The following is a 22,096-nucleotide window of genomic DNA, read 5'->3' on the forward strand; positions in this document are numbered from 1 at the left end:
GTTTCTCTCCCCCTTTTAATCTGAAACTTCTTTTAAAGCAGAAAGATCATTCAACGACCTTAATGGCTTTTCATTACTTTGAGAATAAAATGCAGAAACATAAAATCTAGTCTAACCCACCAGGTACATTTGTTTTAGAGATAAGCTACAGCCCATTAAAGTGCCTGCTTGTTTAGCATCACAATCCTTTTTTTTCCCCACTTGATTTTCATTTCCACATTATTCTTACCCTTCAAAATGTATGTTTCAATAAGCATTTTCATAATGCATCGTAACTGTTTGTGACCTTCTTGAGGGCAGGCGCCCTTCCCCTGCCCCGCTTCAATAGGAACCAGTAGAGTGCCCGACACTGAATATTTACCAAATAAGTGATAACCACCATGCTCCACATTTCTTGCACTTCCTTTTGTGCCATTGTGATTATTCCCTCCCTGCATTTATGCTTCTATTCCCATCCTTCAAAGCTCAAGGACTTCAAAGCTCAAGGACTTCAGGACTTCCACAAAGCTCTCCCTTTTCCTTCTAATCAGAATTGAACCCTGACTCCTCTGAGTTCTTACAAGCATGTCCTACTTTTATGATTACATTGAGCCATGTGTTTTCTGTACATATTAGTCTCTATCACTATACAATATACACTTCATTGGAAGAGACAGTATATTCTTTTTATGTACTACAAAACCTCCCAAAAGGTCTTGCCTTAGCATCACACTAAGGAAGTAATATAACAATGCTAAATTAAAATATTAATTGGACAATTATGGAGGACAGAGTAAACAACTTTGTAGTACTATTATTTAGTAGCAGAACTTATCAAATTGTTAATACCAGAAAGACAATTTGAATTTTTTATTTTTTCAAACTATTTCTATTTTTCAGTGGAAAACTTTGCATGTGTGTTGCCTGTTTTCAGGATGTATGTCAGAAATCAAAAAAGTCTGATGAATGTTGCCACTTGAAAAAAATATCAGAAAGTCTTTTTATTTTTACACAGAATAGACTATACAAATTAATCATGTAGGTACTTTAGCTACTGTATAGGAAAAACTTATTGTCTTCTCTATACTCACAATATTTCTGACACCAGATGTATATGAGGTTTTCCCATATCAAGCAATTCTCCAATTTTCCATGGACACCCACTAAGTGCCCTGTAATTAAATTTTGATGCTATCTACCTGGAATCAGATCAGCATAGATGCTTCAGGTTAAGGGCTCAGTTCTACAAGTGAAACCAGTTGTGTCAGTTTCGGACACTAATCTGCACTTCAGACACCAATCTCATGTCCATGTTTTCACTGATGCTTCTGACCAACTGGTTATAAATCCAAGGTTACTACAATCCCCTCTTTGAGTTTCAGCATTAGCTAGAATGGATCATAGAATGTAGGAAAAGTTTGTTTACTAGATTCTTGTAAAAGAATACAACTAAGGGTCAGCCAGATGAAAGAGATGCATAAGGCAAGGTGTGTGGGAGGAACACTGAGCTTCCATGCCCTCCCTAGGTACAACACCCTCCTAGTACCTCAACAAGTTCAACTGGAAGCTCTCTGAATCCTGTCCTTTAGGTTTTTATGAAGGCCACATCACGTAGGCATGAATGATTAAATCACTGGCCACTGGTGACTGAATTCCATCTCCAGCCTCTTTCCTCCTAGAGGTCAACGTAGGGTGGAGTTGATCTGAAAGTTCCAACCCTCTAATCACATGGTTGATTCTCCTGGCAACTAGTCCCCATCCTGTGGTTCTGTCTTTCCAAAAGTAATCTCATTAACATAAACTCAGGTGTGGTTAAAGGGGCTTGTCATCCTAATTACTCTTACCACTCAGGAAATTGCAAGGGTTTTAGGAGCTCTGTACTAGGGGATGAAGACCAGATATATATTTATTACAAATCACAATTTCACAGCTACTACTTTTTGTTCAATCTATAGATGAGAAGATAAATGCTGCTAGAAACATCTCTACATTTTGACATAATGAAAATTTTTTTAAAGATCCTGTTTCACAGGTTTAGCAGCTGTTATTAAATGGTAGTGAAGAACTTTCAAACCAATAGAATTTATGGGCTGTATTATTCAAAGCAAAATAAATCTATATTTCCTGTGAACATTACGAGAACTTGCACAAACTAATGTGCACTAGGAAAACCAAAACTATACCCTCCAAAACTAAAAACAAAAAAAAACTTCTGAGAAAAGGAGGCACTGGAATTATGTACTTAGTAAGTTTAATATCAGAATGGTATAGCATGTTTACACACGTGGAATTTAAAAATAGATATCTAGCATTAGCATAAAGTAAGACTAGCTATCAGGGTTAAGTGTCATATTATTATAAATGCCAATTAAGATATGGAGGGGATTTAAGTTTTCCCTACATTATCTAAAATAATTTCTGATATGCAATTGGTAATTTAAGCTCTCTAAAGGTTTGAGATTATAACAATAATACATTTCCTTCTGACTTTTGACTGAATACCTCCCATACTGATTTTTACAATACTTGATAAGTTCTGCATTAGATCTCTCACAATAATACGACTCTCTTCCTGTAGGTTATGTCTGAATAAGACTAGAGCTTTTCCAACATTATAGAAAAGATAGAAATTTGTTTCTATTGTTGTATACTCACATTCAGTAAAAAATTTTTTCACATTGAAGGTTTTCCCACAACTCACAGGACTCTTCCTCAGAGTTTTTCTTTTTCTTCTTTTTTTTTTTTTTCTTGAGACAGAGTCTCACTCTGTTGCCCAGACTGGAGTGCAGTGGCGGATCTCGGCTCACCGCAACCCCCACCTCCCAGGTTCCAGTGATTCTCATGCCTCAGCCTCCCGAATAGCTGGGACTACAGGTGCCTGCCACCATACTCAGCTAATTATTTTTTATTTTTTGGTAGAGACAGGCTTTCACCATGTTGGCCAGGCTGGAGAATTGTTCTTAATTTTAGTAATGTCTGAGCTCTGAGTTAAACTTTCATTATAAAAACTGAATTAATCTCCTGTGTGGTACTGATGTTTTTGGTTTGTTTGTTTGATGTTGTTGTTGTTTTTTAATAGACATGGTCTTGCTCTGTTGCCCAGGCTGGAGTGCAATGGTGGGATCATAGCTCACTGTAGCCTCAAACTCCTGGGCTCAAGTGATGCTTCCACCTCTGCCTCCCAAAGTGTTGGGATTACAGCTGTGAGCCACCACGCCTGGCTCCAATGTGGTTTTAATGTAGCATAAGAGCTTACCACTGATTAAAAAACTTTTTCATACTCATCAATAATGAACAGCATTCATTAGATTTTTTCCTGGTATGGTGTCTCTGGTACTGAATAGAGTTGAAATATATACTAAAGGTTTTCTCACATTCATCACATTTTAACTGTCTTCCCCACAATGGACTTCCTCATGAATAGTAAGTTCAGAGAGTTGGCTAAAACTTCTGCTGCACTGAACACACTGGTAAGGTTTCTCCCCAGCATGGATTTTCTGGTGTTCAATAAGATCTGTGCATGTGCTAAAGGCTTTCCCACGTGCCTCACACTTATACGGCTTTTCACCAGTGTGTATTTTTTGATGGTTAATGAGATCAGAACGCCGACTAAAGCTTTTGCCACACTCATCACATGGATTTGGTTTCTCCCCAGTGTGGATTCTCTGGTGTACAGTAAGAGCTGAGCACTGACTGAAAGCCTTCCTGCACTCACTGCATTTATATGGTTTTTCCCCAGTGTGGATTCTCTGGTGTTTAATGAGGTCTGAGTTCTGAATGAAACTTTTGCTGCACTGTGTGCATGGATATGATTTTTCTCCAGTGTGAATTCTCTGATGAAGAATAAGGTCAGAACTCTGACTGAAGGCTTTCTTACAACTATTGCAATGATAAGGCTTTTCACCAGAGTGTACTCTCTGATGTTTAGTGAGGTCTGAGCTTTGACTAAAAGTTTTATCACACTGATTACATGCATATGGTTTCTCTCCAGTGTGTATTCTTTGATGCTTAACAAGATCTGAACGGCGACTAAAGCTTTTAGTACAATCACTACATGGATAAGGTTTCTCTCCAGTGTGGATTCTCTGATGAAGAATAAGGTTGGAGCTCTGACTAAAGGTTTTCCCACATTCATCACATTCATAGGGTTTCTCACCTGTATGAATTCTGTGATGTTTAACAAGATCCGATCTTCGACTAAACATTTTATTGCACTGATTACATGGGTAAGGCTTCTCTCCAGTGTGAATTCGTTGATGATTAATAAGATCTGAAAGCCTACTGAAGGTTTTGCTACATTGATCACAAGGATAGGGTTTCTCTCCAGTATGAATCCTCTGATGTAAAATAAGGACTGAGCTCTGATTAAAAGCTTTCCCACATTCATTACATTTATAGGGTTTCTCTCCAGTGTGGATCCTTCGATGTTTAATAAGGTCTGAATTCTGACTGAAACTTTTGCTACACTGATTACATGGATATGGTTTCTCCCCAGTGTGGATTCTCTGATGCAGAATAAGATCTGAGCTCTGACTGAAGGCTTTCCCACACACATCACATTTATATGGTTTTTCCCCAGTGTGAATTCTTTGATGTTTTATCACATCAGAACTCTGACTAAAATGTTTGTTACACTGGTTACAAGTATAAGGCTTCTCTCCAGTATGGATTCTCTGATGTTTAACCAGATCTGAGCGCTGGCTAAAACTTTTACTACAGTGACTGCACTGATAGGGTTTTTCTCCTGTATGGATTCTCTGATGTATAATAAGATCTGAGCTCTGACTGAAGGCTTTCCCACACTCATCACATTTATAAGGTTTTTCACCAGTGTGGACTCTTTGGTGTTTAATAAGGTCTGAGCTCCGACTGAAACTTTTAATACACCAATTACAAGAATAGGGTTTCTCCCCAGTATGAATTCTTTGATGCAGAACCAGGGCTGAGCTCACACTAAAGGCCTTTTCACACTTATCACATTCATAAGGTTTCTCACAACGGGTTCTTCGATGCCTAAAAAGGCTTGTACTCCAAACAAAGCTTTGCCCATATTTGTCACAGTTATGAGGTCTCCTTTTAAAGACGTTCTGACCTTTTTCATTTAATTTATCCCCAAATTCACAGAATTCTCTGCCTTCAGAATCCTGGAGAACATTCTCTCTGAGACTGCTAGACTCTTCTGTCAATGGTTCAGTTTTTGCTGTAATTCCCTCCTCTGAAGCTGGCTTTCCAATCTTGGTCTTGTTCTCACCATCTGGAACAATAAACAAAATCCAAATGGAATGCGTTCTGTATATTGTAAGAAAGTTTCAGGTGACACAGATTAGTATTTGCCCATAAAATGTGATCACAGTGTGAGTATTCCAAAAAATGAACATTACCCTCTGAGGAAACCTAGAAAGATTCAATAAGTAAGGGATCACATTAATCATTTATAGAAGTGATGTACCAGATATGCTCTGTATGTTTGTCACAGGAGATCTAGGAATTCTGAAGCCTAATTAGTGATTAGTAAATTGTGACTAAATCCTAGAATGAATACATAAGTATTTTATTAACATATATAAGGCAAGCAGAGTGAATCTCAAAAAAGATTAAAAAGTTGGTTGGGCTTTATCTAGTACTACCCAGCGATTTGGGCTAAAAGTATGGTATTAACAAAAAAGAGAAAAAGAAAAACAAGGAAAAGAAAATGCTTCAATTACTTTGTTTGTATCTTCTCTATCAATTTTTAGAAATGGTACACAATTGATTGTTAATACACCAGTGGAACATGTACTATGTTCTCAATACCTTATATAATAAAGCCACAAACGAGAATGATCCCAGTCCTTAAGTACAGCAATCACTTAAATATTGAGTTTTCATACAACTGTTTGAATTTATTATGTGAAAACATCAATAGGATTCCAAATGGGATAATGCTGCATACCTTCCATCTTAGTATGAAAATTATGGTTTTTATTTTCACTCAAATGGAAGGCCATCCTAGTTCTGCCATAGGAATGTCTTTAGGAAGAATACCCAGGAAAATAATAATGGTTACACCTGAAGAAAACTGGGAGTCACATGGTGAGGAGTATGAGGAATTCTGAGAAACTTTTTATTGCAAACACTTTGATAATGTTTGACTCTTTCATCACTTGCATGCATTAGCTATTTTTAAAAATGAATATACCTGTGAACCACAAATATCTGAGATGGGTCTCAGTAAATTTAGAATTTTATTTTGCCAAGGTTAAGGACACGCCCATGACACAGCCTCAGGAGGTCCTGATGACATATGCCCAAGGTGGTCAGGGCACATTTTAGGGACACATGAGACATCAATCAATATATGTTAAGATGTACACTGGTTCGATCTGAAAGGTGGGACAACCGAAGCAGGGAGAGGGGCTTCCAGATCATAGGTAGATAAGAGATAAAGGGCTGCATTCTTTTGAGATTCTGATTAGCCTTTCCAAACGAAGCAATCAGATATGCATTTCTCTCATTGAGCAGAGGTATGACTTTAAATAGAATGGGAGGCAGGTTTGTCCTAAGGAGTTCCCAGCTTGACTTTTCCTTTTAGCTTAGTGATTTTGGGGTCTGGAGATTTATTTTCCTTTCACATACCAAAGTAAATAAAACTGTTGAATTATGGGAAAAAAAGAGATCTATATTTGTATATGACAATTTGTAGTAGTAAACACAGACCACAAAGTGATAATATAAATCACTCTGAAAATTGGTTGCAAGAAAATGTATTGTGTTATGGTCTATATGAGCCACTGTAAGTGTACTTCACAAGCAGTGCACTCAACTGAGTGATCATTATCTTTATGATTTAGGACATGCTATCCAACAAAAGAATCCAGATAGCTGGACCAGAATTAAATTTGAACCCCATAAGCTCCATTTTGGCTAGGCTGTAACCAGGAAGGTATATCTACCACCAACCAGGCTGGCCAGCAACTGCCATTAGGAGAAAGAAAGAAACATCATGCCCAGGAATGGTCAGAACAGAATCTTAAATTTTCAAAATCAGTTCTATAATAAATTTCTACCTCTTTTGTCCTGGTTATTTCTAAGGAAGTGACCAAGAAGACATAATCCCTTTCTGGCAACAGCCACATTCAGTGAACAAACTTCCTTACTAAGGAGTGTGAACCAGAAAAAGGTTAGGAAGGTAGAGTCTATATCTTTTCTGAGTTGACTTCTGAGGAGCCATTCCTATACTCAACAATACCAGATACCTATGATTGTAGGGCACATGAAAGCTTCACTGAATTTCTTTTTGAGATGCAGTCTCATTAGGTTGCCCAGAATGATCTTAAACTCCTGAGCTCAAACAATCCTACCTTAGCCCTCTAAGTAGCTAGTATTACAGGCTTATGCCACAGTACCGGTTCCCACTGAATTTCTTGACTATCAGCCCATTGTTGAGTGGTGTTTATTACAAAAGTCATATCTGTCAGACTACAAATGGTCTGGAGAGCTGAAAACACGTCCAATTTGGGTGAAAGTCTAAAACCTAAAGGGATACTTCCAAGTGGAGGCTTCTTCCGTCTTGCCAAAGGCTCCAATTAGCAGAATCATTAGTCATAAATAAAGACTACCTCAAAGGAGTCATTAGGTTTGTGAGGGGTCCCAAAGGACTTGTGGCACTTCTCTATATTCAGTTCTTCCCAATAGGGAGGATCCCCTCTGGCACTTAAGTGATACTGAAATACAGAATACCTACTAAACATTCAGATGTAGAAGCAGTAACAACAGTATACTGAATTGGCCTAAAGAGCCCCACTGACAAACCATGTTAGCCTCCCTTCTGCTGAACCCTGCCCAAATCCCATTAGGTGAATTCAGGTGCTTCCTCCCCACAGTGGACTGACTAGAATGGCAACTTGGGGTCCTGTATTTAATAGAGACTAAGTTTCATTCCTTCCTCTTCCTGAAGCTTCCCACAATATTTGAATGGGTAGGTTATGGCTTCCAGTGTCCCTTAGAGACAGGAAGACTTCAGTGCTATCCCAATCATATTTCTCCTTAAAGCATCTGAGGTCAGGATAAGGAATTAGACAGAATCAGAGAGCACAAATGGAAAAAAGATTCTGAATCAGTATATAAGGCATATTTTACTTTTGGTTTCAAGTGAGGTGATGGTTGCTTGCAGGTCAACCAAATGAACTTATCTAATGTTATTGGTTAACCAAAGTCTGTAGTAGGTGGCAAGGTACCATTACTGACACCATTTGTTTCTGCTTTAGGGCCTCTTGATTAAAAAGTCACAGCCATACTGTTTCTGATTGAAGCTGCAGGGTTTATGACTCTTGATTGACTCAAGGTTGACTTGGACAGTGGTGACTCTTTTAAAGGTAGCATTTGCTACCCTACTGTCAAGATAACACCTCTTAAATTCTTGCTTGGCTTCAACATAAGGGTTAACGGAGTTTTCTAAATGACTCTTTAGAATTTATCTAATTCTTCATACCAAGTTGGTCATTTTCATCAGCACTGTAATTCCAGTGTGGAGATGTAAGAGCCTGGATACGAGTTAGTATCTTGTCCCTGGTATCTCGCAGGAGTTTTGTCTGTCTGAGGGAAAGCCCCCTCTCTCCTAGGGTGCCAAAGTTCCTCTATCACATCTTAGATCCACTGCAAAAGGACTCTGAAATGACTTTTACTGTCATCTCCAAAGGGATCTGAGGTTGGCATGACAGACTACAGGAGGGGCTAAATAGTAAGACGGCTCAGCTATTTCCATTCTTCCTTAATCTTTAAGCAACCAACCCAAGCAAACCAAAGTTCTAACAATTCACCTGGTTTCTGTCCATAGTGTTCATCAATTTTTCTCCTTTTATGCTCAGTGTAGCTACATGTCTCTGTAACTGTCTGAAAGTGGGTGGAAACTTTTGTCCACCCAATAGGAATCTTAACTGCTATTTGTTACAATGGCACACACCTGAGGCTGACCACTGCTAAGTCTCTGTAACTGTCTGAAAGTGGGTGGAAACTTTTGTCCACCCAATAGGAATCTTAACTGCTATTTGTTACAATGGCACACACCTGAGGCTGACCACTAAATTGAAGTTCCCCTGGAGGAAAGTTAGCAACAATCAGGGCACTGTTTAGATAGCTGTCTTTGAACATGCTTACTGGATTTGGCTTGCAACCACCTCCTGAATTCCTACTCATTAACAGGCAATAAAATGAAGAAACATTTATTGCTCTGTTGACCATACAATTTGGTCAACATGTTCACTACCAATTCTCACAGACTTCCCTCAAAATCTGTTAAAGAGCCCGTGAGGCCTTTATATTTCCTCTTCCAGAAAGTCATGTCTCTGTCAGCATCCCATCATTATTACCAACACTATCAAAAACTGAAAAATCTGGGATTTGACCCTATTTGCAAGCTAATGAGTCAATCTACCGCAGTTTCACAGCCCCTGGCAGAAGACATGAGAATCCTAGATAAGAAACAAAGGACAGTTTATTACTCACAGCAACAGCATTAGACAGAATAGCAGTATTTGTCTTCCTGAACCCTAATTCTCATAAGGTGACACATGTAAGTAAGTTGTATTGCAGGACAGGAACCCTGAGGCAGGGACATAAGGACACCTGTCCTCTGCTTTAGAGGGAGACACTATTACTATATTCAAAGGTTGCTTGCTATACAACATTCTTTTCTTTTCTTTTTTTTTGAGACAGAGTCTTGCTCTGTCGCCCAGGCTGGAGTGCAGTGGTGCAATCTCAGCTCACTGTAACCTCTGCCTCCTGGGTTCAAGTAATTCTCCCGCCTCAGCCTCCTGAGTAGCTGGGACTACAGGCGCCCACCACCACACCCGGCTAATTTTGTTTTTGTATTTTTAGTAGAGACGGCATTTCACCCTGTTAGCCAGGATGGTCTTAATCTCCTGACTTCGTGATCCGCCCGCACTGGCCTCCCAAAGTGCTGGGATTACAGGTGTGGGCCACTGCGCCCGGCCACAACATTCTTAAAAAACAGTCCAGAACAAATGCAGGCAATTCCTTTGCTTAAAAGATGTGCAGACACACAAGAGTCCACAGAGAATTCTCTCTCAACCATAACTTTAACAGATGAAAACCAGAAGATAATGGAATGTCATCTGCCAAGGGCTTAAGGAAAAGAAGTGCCAACCTAGACTTGAATAATAAGATAAAATGCCTGAAAGAAAAGTTAAAATAAAATTATTTTCAGTTAAACAAAAACCAAGAAAGGTTTTTAAAAATATACCTGCACTAAAATAAATACTAAAGGGAATTCTTCAAGAAGAAAAAATATCCCAGATGCAAGCAAGGTAATGCAGGAATGAAGGGCACTGGAAAAGTAAAGTGTCTGGGTAAATCTAAATGTGTACTTACTGATTAAAGCAATATGAATGTTTTGAGGAGTTTATAAAATACATAGAATTAAAATATATGGCAAAAATAGCACAAGGCGGGGTAGGAAAAACTACAGTATTATAGGGTCTCAGCATTGTCTTAGAAGTAGTAAACTAAACTGTAATAAATCCAGTGTACATGTTCTAATTTCTAAGGCAGCCTTTTTCAACCAGAGTTCCAAAAGACAACGAAATAGAAAATGAATTGAGTGACTATTTTCTTAATTCTCCAATGATGGTACACATTTAATACCATAGTAGATGTATAAGAGAGCCTGATAGCATTGGGGCTTAATTTTTTCACAGAATCACATGTGAGAAAGCCTAGGATGAGGTAACTGTTAAAATAATAGAAGACTGTATAAATAATACGCTAACAGAAGAAAAAGTGCAAAAACTTGATAATCTAAAATTGGACAAAAAGGAAAAAAAAGAAATAGATGGAATAAAAAACAAAGAAAACAAAGTACGTTGGTACATTTAAATCTAAGCATATAAATTATATTCTATGCAAATTGACTACTCCATTAAAAAGCAAAGAAAAACCTACAACTAACATAGTTAATGGTTAAATACTGAATGCCTTTCTCCTAGGAACAATGGGGTAAGGCAAAGATGCCTACTCTTATCACTTCTCTTCAATATTGTACCACTTCTACTCAACATTCCTAGCCAATGAAATAAGACATGAAAAATAACTGACACATACAAATAGGGAAGAACAGTCATACTGTCTTCAGAGACTACACAACCACATACACCGAAAAATCCCTATCTCAAAAAAGCTATTGCAACTTTTAAATCAGTTTACTGAAACAGAATACAAAACCCAACTGTATTTATATATACAAGCAATTAACAATCACAGTCTAAAATGTTTTTTTAATTGTACCCCAGAATGAAATACTTAGAAATTTAACAAAATATGTGCAACATTTGCATAATGAAAACAAAACTGCTCAGAGAAACTAAAAAAGAACAGAAATATACAATTACTTACAAATAAGAAGATTTAATATTGTTAAGATGGTAATTCTCCCCAAACTGATCTACAGATTCAAAGCAATGCCAATCAAAATCCCAGCAGGTCTTTTTTTGGATGAACTGACAAACTCGAGGAAAACAGCCTGTTGACGATAGTAGTAATGCCATCTTGAGATGAAACCACCATAATGACCTATGTTTGACTCCTGTATACCAAGGTATTCCTGTAGCACAGATAACCCCTCATAAAGAAATGTTGCCTGCAGCAGGGATAACCCCTCATAAAGATGCTTATCTAACTTCCCAAGAGGTCAGAGTTTTTAAGGGGGTCTGAGACATGATGAGCTGCACATGTTTACCAAAAAAATAAAAATAAAAATAAAAATAAAAGCTTGTTACATAAAGAGTGCTTTCTGGAGGATGAGGGTGGGGATCTACAATCTTGAGGCCGCCTCAGACATGACTTCTCCTCATCTCTAGTAAGTGATTCTTTTTACGAAACTGGATTTGTTAGCCTCTTTATGTGGCCTCTCAGCTCCTTTGGACTTTGGGGGCAGGTATGCATCCACTTGCCCACTGGGGAACACAAATTAATTTTAAACTCTATGTAGAAAGGCACAGAAGAGGCTAAACAATTTTGAGAAAGAAGAACAAAACTGGAGTAGTTACACTACCAAATTTCAACCTTTACTCTAAAGCTATGGTAACCAAGGTAGGGTGGCACTGGCCTAAGGGCAGGCATACCTATTAATGGAACAGACCAGATTTCAGAAATAGATCCAAAAACGTTATGTACCACTGATCTTCAACAAAGGCGGCAAGGTAATTCAGTATTGAAAAGACAAACTCTTTTCAACAAAAAGTGTTGAAACTAAGCCAGGCATGGTGGGCCATGCCTGTAATCCCAGCACTTTGGGAGGCTGAGTAGATCGCTTAAGTACAAGAGTTCAAGACCAGCCTGGGCAACATGGTGAAACTGTGTCTTTATAAACCCTAACTTTTTAAAAAATATAAAAGTTAGCCAGGTGTGGTGGCACACACCTGTAGTCCCAGCTACTTGGGAAGCTGAAGTGGGAGAATCGCTTGAGCCTGGGAGGTTGAGGCTGCAGTGAGCTGTGATTGTACCACGGCACTCCAGCCTGGGCGACAGAGCAAGACCCTGTCTCCAAAACAAATGAACACACAAACAAAACAAAACAGTCAGAAGTAGATATCATAATGACAAAAATGAACCCTAACTTTTTCCTCACACTATACACAAAAATTAACTGGAAATGTAATATAAATCCAAGCATTAAAGCTAAAAGTATATGACTTCTGAAAGAAAGCACAGAGGACCATCTTCATGATTTGGGGGCAGGCAAGGATATTAGATATGACACCAAAAGCATTAATCATAAAATAAAAAATGTAAGTTATACTTTATCAAAACTATAAACTTCTGTTCTTCAAAAGACATTACTGAGAAAAAAAGTCAAGCTACAGATTGCGAGAAAATATTCACAAAGCATACATTTGATGACTATGTATCTACAATATACAAATAACTTTTACACCTCAAAAATAATACAATGTGAACAAAAGATTAGAATATACAGTTCACAAAATAAGTAATATGAATAGTCAGCACACGACAAAATGCTCAGTATCACTAGTCATCAGGGAAACACAAATTCAGCCTCAAGGAACTGAAGGGTACTGGTAAATACCCATTACTGACAATACAACTAACATAGTTAATGACTAAATACTGACTAGTCTGTGGACCAACTGGTACTCTCAAACACTGCTGATGGAAATACAAAATAGTATACCTACTTTAGAAAATTCTAGCAGCTTTTCATAAGGTTAAACATTTTCTTACCATACAACCCAGCAATTCTACTTCTAGATATTAATATTTATCCAAGAGAAATGAAAACAAATGTCCACACAAGGACTTGTACAAAAATATTTAGAGCAGCTTTATTAACAGCCAGAAATGAAAACAATCCAAATGTTCATCATCAAGTGAATCAATGAACAAATTGTAATATAGCCATACAATGGAATATTACTTAGCAATAAAAAAGAATTACTGATAAAGCAACGATATGGCTGAATCTCAAAAACATTATGCTGAACTAAAGAAGGCAGGCAAGTATGATTCCATTTACATGAAATGTTAGAGAAGCCAAAGCAAATATATAGTGACAGAGAGCATATTAATGGTTTCTAGGGATGGGGATGGACTGGAAGGAAATTTGGGAGAAGGGTGTTGATACAAAGATTCTATGTTTTGCTTGTGAGGGTAGTGGATAGATATGTCAAAACTCATCGAAAGCAAGCTGGGTATGGTGGCTCACACCTGTAATCCCAGCACTGGGGAAGGCTGAGGTAGGAGGACTGCTTGAGCCCAGGAGTTTGAGACTAGCCCTGGCAACACAGCAACATCTTGTCTCTACAAAATAAATTAGTTTGGCATGGTGATGTGCACCTGTAATCCCAGCTATTTGGGAGGCTGAGGTGGGAGATCAATTAAGCTGAGCCTGGGAGGCTCAGGCTGCAGTGAGCTGTGACTGCACCACTGCACACCAGCTGGGGTGACAGAGGGAGACTCTATTCTCATCTAAATGCACAATTAAAAGAGGTATGTTTTATTGTCCATAAATTATGCCTGACTAAAGTAGATTTAATAAAAGTCAGTAAAAATATATTAGACAGCAACAACACAAAAAACCCTGACCTTATATTCCATCCTTCTATTGCTTCATTTGTTTCCCTTTATAGCAATTCTCCTTGAAAAACTTTCTCATTTCTTTTTTATTATTTTATATACAAAAATATGGATACATCTTTATGCATATACGTACAATTAAAAAATGAATAATACAACAAACAAAATTGAACCTTCCATTCAACTTTAAAAAGTTATCAGAAAGTTTCCAGTACACTAGAATTCCCCTCTGCATGCTTCCCTGTTCCTGTCTTCCTCCTCCAATCTCTTTCCGCCACCTACTCTTGTAATCACTGTGCTAAATTTTGTGTTTATCCTTCTCTGGCTTTCTTCAAAGCTTTACCAAATATTTGTATTTTTAAGAAAGTGTTGTTTGGTTGTGCATGTGTTATAGACTGACTTGTGCTTGTGTACTGCCCCCTCCCTCCCTGCCACCATCCCCAATTCATACGTTGAACCCCTAACTCCCAATGCGATTATAATTGGAGAGAGGGTCCTTAGGAAGGTAATTAAGGTTAAATGAGGTCACAGGGAGGGCTCTAATCCAATAAGACTGGTGTTCTCAGGAGAAGACGAAGAGTGAAGAGGCACCAGGAGGCATACATGCAGAAAAAAGCCAATCTCCATGTGCAGAGAAAAGTGATGTGCAAGCCACGGAGAGAGGCCTCAGGAGAAACCAACTTTGCTGGTCCTTTGATTTTGGACTTTCAGCCTCCAGGACTGTGAGAAAATAAATTTCTGTTGTTTAAGCCACCCAGTAGATGGCATTTTGTTATGGCAGCACTAGCAGACTAATATAGGATGTTTTTGAACTTTATATATTTATAGAATTATACTTGTATTCTGTGGCTTGCTTTGTTTGCTCAACATTATGCCTGGAAGATCCACCCATGTTGATGTGTGTAGCTGTAGTCCATTCATGTTTGCTACTAAAGCATAACATACAATTTATTTACCTATTCTCCTTCAATAAACAATAACATTTTGCTATTATAAACAATGCTGTTATGAATATGCTTGTATATCTATCTTGGTACACATATGCAAATGTTTCTCTAGGTTATATAAGCTATAAGTTATATATCAAGTTTATATAATGTTGACTCGTTTGGGTCTCAACTAGGTATTTCCAAAGTAGTTGGACCAATTTAGACTTCCATCAGGATTATGTATGAGGAGTTCACATTGTTCTATGCTGTAACCAACATTTGGTCTATTTCCTTTTTAGTCCATTGTCATTAGGCTTTTGTCTCTGAAACTCCATCAAAACTGGATTTATCAAAGTCCCTAATAGGCTCTATCTTGACAAATCCAATGGTCACTTCTCAATCTTATTCTGGATTGATTTGAATAATTGATTACTCTCTTCTTGAAACATTTGATTTCTTCTCCCTAACTTACCTTTCTCATTATCCTGTATAAAGAACCCCAATGGCTTCCTATTACATTGGGAATAAAATTCCAAGTCTTTACTATGGTTTATATGGTTCCACATGATCTGGTCCCTTTTTTTCTCTCTGCCCTCATTTCATTCCACTACCACCCCTAATACCTGTCTACCCCAGGCTCCCTCTGTTCCCGATACATTTAGGAGCCACTGGCATTTGCTACTCCCTATTCCTGGAACACTCTCAGATAGTCATATGGCTTGTTTTCTCACTTCATTTATAGCTCTACCCAAATGTTACCACTGCAGGGAGGTGCAAGACTTGGAGCACCTCTGCATTTTTGAGGTAACAGATACCACAGCTCAATGAGCTGAAATGACCAATTTAATTAACTTGTAAGGTTGCTAATTTTGAGTGAGACTCTTATTACCAGGATAACTAATGGTATTGGAAGTGCTGGTGGCAGTCATGGATGCTGCATAGAGCCTCTTACCATAGAGAATACCCTGGAGTAGGGCCACATCTTCTGTCAGCAACAATTTTCTTTTTTTTTTTTTTTTTGTTGAGATGGAGTCTCGCTCTGTCGCCCAGGCTGGAGTGCAGTGGCCGGATCTCAGCTCACTGCAAGCTCTGCCTCCCGGGTTTACGCCATTCTCCTGCCTCAGCCTCCCGAGTAGCTGGGACTACAGGCGCCCGCCACCTCACCCGGCTAGTTTTTTGTATTTTTTTTTTTCAGTAGAGACGGGGTTTCACTGTGTTAGCCAGGATGGTCTCCATCTCCTGACCTCGTGATCCACCCATCTCGGCCTCCCAAAGTGCTGGGATTACAGGCTTGAGCCACCGCGCCCGGCCTCAGCAACAATTTTCTATATGAAAAGCAGATCCTGGCTTACTATTGGGTACTAATAGAGATTTCACTTTTGAACACAGAGCACCAAGTGACTACACATTACAGACTGCTCATTGTGTACTGGTTGTTATTCCACCAAATCACACACAAAGTAACGTTCCATTGCAAAAGGAAGTCTAGAAGAAAAGTAAATTCCATATGCAAGTGACTAGAATTCCACAGTACCTGGTCTTATTGCTTCACAACCTCTCCCCCTCAATTTGTGTTTATGGTCTCATGGGAATTCCTTATTACCAGTTAACAGCTGAGGAAAAATTATAGAACTGGTTTACAGATGGTGGGGAGTGGCACCAGCCAAAAGTAAACAGCTTTCACTTACACCTCTACTCACAAGTGGCCTCAAACACGCTGGTGCAGGCAAATCCTCCCAGTGGGCAGAATTTCACGTATGTATCTAGTTGTCCAGTTTTCACGAAAGGTAACATAGCCTAAGATATGTTTATATTGATTAATGGGTAGTGACTAATGGGTTATTTGATTATGGAGGTACCTAGAAAGAACAAGATTGGAGGACTGGAAGCAAAGATTCTAGGGGAAAAGTATGAGTGAGGATGGAATTCCCAGAATGGGCAATGAATGTGAATATATTTGTGTCGCATGTGAATCCTCACCAAAGGGCATCTACTGTGGAGAAGCCTTTCCGTCAGACAGATATGATGATCTACTTTATGACTGTCAACCAGTCTCTTTTCCAATGCTTATCCAACAGGCTCATGTATAAAGTAGTCATGGCAGTGGGAATGAGAACTATATATGGGCTCAACAACATGGACCTCCCCTCATTAAGGCTGATATGCCTATCACAACTTCTATGTGCCCAAGCAGCTAACAGCCAAGACCAAAACCAAGCCCCTAAAAAGGTACCATTCCCTAGAAATGGGGCAGATTCACTACACTGAACCACTTCTATCAAAAAGAGGGCAGCGATTTGTTTACAAAGTATTAAATACATAGTCCAGATATAAGTTTGCATTGACTTAAGGTTATGTTTATTACCACAGTATTCGATACTGTTGCCTCCAAGTAACTCATTTTTCAGGAAAAAAAGTATAGCAGTGAGTTCACATACACGTAATTCATAGGTCTTGCCATATGCCCATTAATCAAAAAGTATGTGGAATTATCTGCTAAAGGCTGAGTTATGTCAACAACACAACACCCTGTAAGTCTGGGGTGCTGTCATATAGATGCAATATATGCCTTAAATCAAAGGACAATAAATATTGTTTTTTTCACCATGGCCAGAATACATACACAGGTACAGGAACCAAGGGTGGAGGAAGAGTGAGAATGGTTCCTCTTATTAGAGACCTAATAATTTGCTTGTATTATTTTTGCTTTCTATCCCCCGAATTGTGGGCATGGTGAGTTTGAAGTTCTCATGCTCATGCTCAAAGGAGAAATGTTTCCACCATGGAACAAAGTCATGATTTTGTTAATTTCAAAGATGAAACTGTCACCTGGTCATTCTGGGATCCTCATGCTGCTGAACCAACATAGAAGGGATCACTTTACTGTCCAGGATGACTGATCTCAATTACCAAAGGGGAACTGGTTGCTGCAACACAGGAAGGGCATTTATAGAAAGAGTATGTCTGGAACTCAAGAGGATTCAATGGGATGCGTCTTAGTCCTCTCATGTCTAGTAGGCCTAGTCAATGGTACACTGAAGCAGCCTGAAAGAAGCAGGATTACTGAGGACTCAGATCATCCAGGAAAGCAGCTTTATATTACTTAACTAGGTAAAGAAATTTATGCCACCGAGGTGCTGACAGAGAGTAAGGGAGATATAAAATGAGTAATGGAAGAAGATAATTAGGATTATCAATTTAGGCTTTGTGAATAGCAAAAACAGTAGCCATCATGCTTTATGTTAATTATGCCTTTTCCCCCTTTCCCTCACCATTTTATATGAAGGGCACTAGTGGGAGTTAAATTCCAGGTTTCCAGTGGGAATATGATTTAATTATGTCAACTTGAAATTAAATGGCAGCTTAAGGGACTTTGTTATTCCGCTATGTTGGGGTAGATATTGCAGGATAAAAGTGGTGGATTATAATGAATATTCTCCTTTTACCTCTCCAGATCTACTCTCCACCCTGCTCTGTGCCCTACCCTGCTCTGTACCAGGAGATTGATGTTGACAGATTGTACCACCTGGGGTTCCATGCCCTCTGGTATGCAAGTAGGTTTGGGCACAAGTGGGAAAACAGTAGAGTGACTGACTGTACTGGTTTGCCTAAAACTGAAGGGGCTATTGCGGCTTTCAGTGCTAAATTCCAGGCAAACTGGGATGAACTGGTCACTCTACATCCTGGCTCTCTCCTTGCTGGGCCAGTAGCTGAGCCTTTTAGCAAAGGCCAGAGCTCCTATCAGATGGCTAAATCCTACAGCTGTACTTTCCAGGGTCTGGTAATCAATCTCTCCCCTGGTCCCTGAAGACCTACAGGTAGTAACTGCTCCCCAGTGTTGTCTGATCTATGGCTGTTCTCCATCCCTTGCTGACTTCTGTAATCATCCCCTTGCTGACTTCTGTAATCATCCCCATCCTCTTCATGAAACTCCGAATTACTGCACTGGAATGAGCCATCTGCTTCCTGCTAGAATCCTGACTGATATATCCTGGTTTAATTTCTCCATAACCATTATCATTATCTAATAATATAATGAGCCTTCATTTATTTTCTCCTTTCCTCCACTAGCATGTAAGCACTTTGACAGCAAAGGCTTTGTGTGTTCAGCTCACTGCTATATCGCCAGCACTTAGAACAGTTATTGGCACAGAGGAAACCCTTAATAACTGATATTATATGGCTAGTAATTAATAAGGTATGATCTTATTAGTAAACAGAATTAAATGAATGATTTTCAGGATATATTAATGTTAGCAGTGACTATCTCTAGAGGGTGGAGCTGAAGGTTATTTAAATTTTGTTTTGTGTTCTCCTATTCTTTACAAATTGACTTTAGTATAACTGTATTTCTCTATAATAAAATGTTATTTTATACATATTCTAAGAGACATAAACACAAGGACTAAGTATATCAATTTATGTAAAACTGCAAGGAAGAGGTCCAATTCTCCAGTGATTCTCAGGAAAGATAAGAGCTAGATGTCTTGGAATAGATTATTAAGGAAGGACAAGCTCTAGATATAGGAGAGAAAAACTAAGTAAAATAAAATAAAGACACTCCAAGACTGAAAAGAAGCAGAAGATCTAGAGTGAAAAAAGGGACAATGGAAGGTGACTCATAGGAAAAACAGCGCAATAAGAGGACAAACCAAAAAGAAGTAATGTGATGCGGAAATGAGACCCTACAGGACACCTGAAAAAAGTTGAGATCAAAATTATCTTACTTAAAATAATAGTGGCTACCAATTATAAAGAATTACTGTAAGCAAAGTCTGTGCTCAGAGTTTTACATTAAGGATCTTGTTTAGTTTTTTTTTTTTTTTTTTTTTGGTGTTTCTTTGGAGACGGGATTTTAGTCTGTCGCCCAGGCTGGAGTGCAGTGGTGCAATCATACGTCACTGCTGCCTCTGAACTCCTGGGCTCGAGCAATCCTCCCACCTCAGCCTCCCAAATAGCTGGGACTACAGGCACACATACACCACTATGCCTGGCTAATTTTTTAAATTTTTGTAGAAATGGGGTCTCACTTTGTTGCTCAGGCTGGTCCTGAACTCCTGGCTTCAAGCATTCCTCCTGCCTTGGCCTCCCAAAGTGTTGGGATTACAGGTGTGAGCCACTGCACCTGGCCTGTTACAGTATTAATGTACCCCAGTGAATCCTATCTCCCAGTACCTATATCCCTGTGTAGTTTCCTTCTACAATGACTTCAGAACTGGTCATATGACCTGCTTTCATCAATGAGACATTAACAGATGAAACACAAACATAGGTATGAAAAGTGCTAGGTATTGGAGAGCTTGCCTTCTCTTTGACTGGAAACAAGCTGTCCTGCAAAAAAGTCCAGGGTCACCGGCTGAAGATATGTGGACTCAAGCCATAGCCAGCACCAAGAGTCTGACATTGAGACAATGTGATTGAAACCATCTTAGACTCTGGCCCCAGAAGAGTCAGCCCTGAGATGCCTGCATAAATGACCCCAGAAAAGATCAAGAGAAAAAAAAATTGACCAGGTGAACCCAGCTCAAGTTGATGACCTACAGAACCATAAGAAGTAATGTGATTTAAAAAGTCTGATGTTTCAGGTCACTAAATTTTGGGGTTCTTTATTCTGGAGTAATACCTAGATATAAATCTCAAAATAACTTCAAGGTATGAATTACTATACACTTGAAAAGTGAGGAAACAGAATCGTAAAATATATGAGTAACTTACTGGAGCTAGCTAAGTGACAAAACTACTGTTTGAATCCAGTTTGTCAGACTCCAGAACTTTTAACTATGCCCCTACAGTAGATAAGAGAAATGATCAAAACTGACAGATTAGCAATGAGGTCATTATACAGGGAAAAATGAATGACTTTGGGGTCTTTAAAAAGTGGAGAGAGCTGCATGAGAATTTGATTGCCTGATTTTGAAATAAAGTCACGTGACTATGCTTGGTACACTAAAGAGGAAATAGTGCCTAACAGAGTTAAGGGGGATCATTTGAAGACACTAGCATAGGGTGACACCCCCTCATCCTCCCCACCCCGCCAAAGCCACTAAGAAAGACATAATACCCTGCCTCTCACCTGACAGAAGGTGGTGTTCCTGAGATTCATAATTGAACTGGATCTCCATGGGCTGCAACTGGACACCTCAGGGTGCAAGTGGAGAATTACCATTTCCTCTGTAAGCTTTTCTTGTCCACATAAAGGTCTGGGACCTGGAGGCAACTGGGCACCACTGGGCTTGGAAGGGAATCATTGTGCTGACTACAGATGTAATCTCTGAGACTAGACCACCAGAAAAATCCTCAAGATAGAAGGAGAAAACAAAAAATCTCATTTGACTTCCAGTTGCTTTTCTCTCAGAATGTATTAGGCTTCCTCCTCATCATCGATGAACCAGGGATTAACCCACTTAAGACACACATTCCCATTCCAAGTCTAGAGATGTTCAAACAAAATTAGGGGTTAATGCTACCCAAAAAAGGTGTAACTGTAAAGATAACGCAGAGGGGGGAATTTTACAATGAATTCTAGTGGTTAACACTATGTTATTCGCTGCCCTTCCTATCCAAAAATGACACTACTGATCATTTTTCTTCCCCTTTTGCTTTTTCCAACACTCACAAATTCAGGCGGCTCTTTCCCAGTACGGTAGGCTGATTTGTGTGGATGCACCACGCTTGGTGACTCCACCCGCCCCACAGAGTTTCTGGCGTTCATTCGGTTGAACCCAAGGCCAGCAAGGGCTGACTGGGGACAAACCCAACACTAGGCCGTGAACCAATCGGCTCTCCGTGCCCAGGAGCGACCCCGGGGGCCTTCACTCTCCAAGGACTCGAGAAACCACGCACAGTTTCCTGGCGGCGCTGTAAGGCCGCTCGTTAGGCAAGATCATCCGGAATTCCTCTGCTATCCACGAGCCGACATCACCCGTACCTCGACTTGGTCACCGGACCGCTGTGAAGCCTCACACCCGGCGAACCCGCCATCGCTCTGTCAGCTCTAGGAATCTGGGAGGAGTGCTCAGCTCTATGGCGCGTCACTGCGCAGGCGCAGGGCGGCGACTGGGCATCGGGTGAGGGAGGGTTGCCGAGAATTAACCCCCGAA

The 22,096-nt window shown here is 39.5% G+C and overlaps 1 protein-coding gene across 2 annotated transcripts; it reads right to left on the reverse strand.

Annotated features, from left to right (window-relative positions):
* Nucleotides 1-791: 791 nt before the first annotated feature.
* On the reverse strand, nt 792-21,997 carry LOC126941043 (zinc finger protein 271). 2 transcript variants are annotated; one of them, XM_050767245.1, is made up of 3 exons: nt 21,925-21,995; nt 21,070-21,292; nt 792-5,233 (listed from the first exon to the last, which is right to left on the reverse strand). In XM_050767245.1, exons 2-3 carry the CDS (start codon nt 21,116-21,118, stop codon nt 3,366-3,368), a joined length of 1,917 nt encoding a protein of 638 aa, XP_050623202.1. In that variant the 5' UTR covers nt 21,119-21,292; nt 21,925-21,995; the 3' UTR covers nt 792-3,365. The 2 variants fall into 2 exon arrangements, 1 of the variants encoding a protein (XP_050623202.1); XR_007721061.1 differs by lacking the exon at nt 21,070-21,292 and having other exon boundaries at nt 5,080-5,233; nt 21,925-21,997.
* Between the last annotated feature and the right edge of the window lie 99 nt (nt 21,998-22,096).

The sequence above is a fragment of the Macaca thibetana genome, chromosome 18 (assembly GCF_024542745.1).
Source record: "Macaca thibetana thibetana isolate TM-01 chromosome 18, ASM2454274v1, whole genome shotgun sequence".
In the NCBI taxonomy this organism is placed as follows: Eukaryota; Metazoa; Chordata; class Mammalia; order Primates; family Cercopithecidae; genus Macaca; species Macaca thibetana.

Coding starts and splice junctions, on each gene's coding strand:
- LOC126941043 (XM_050767245.1), bottom strand. CDS start 21,118: ATGGAGATCCAGTTCAATTATGAATCTCAGGAACACCACCTTCTGTCA. Junction 5,234..21,069: donor GGAACACCACCTTCTGTCAG/GTGAGAGGCAGG, acceptor TTATTGTTCCAG/ATGGTGAGAACAAGACCAAG.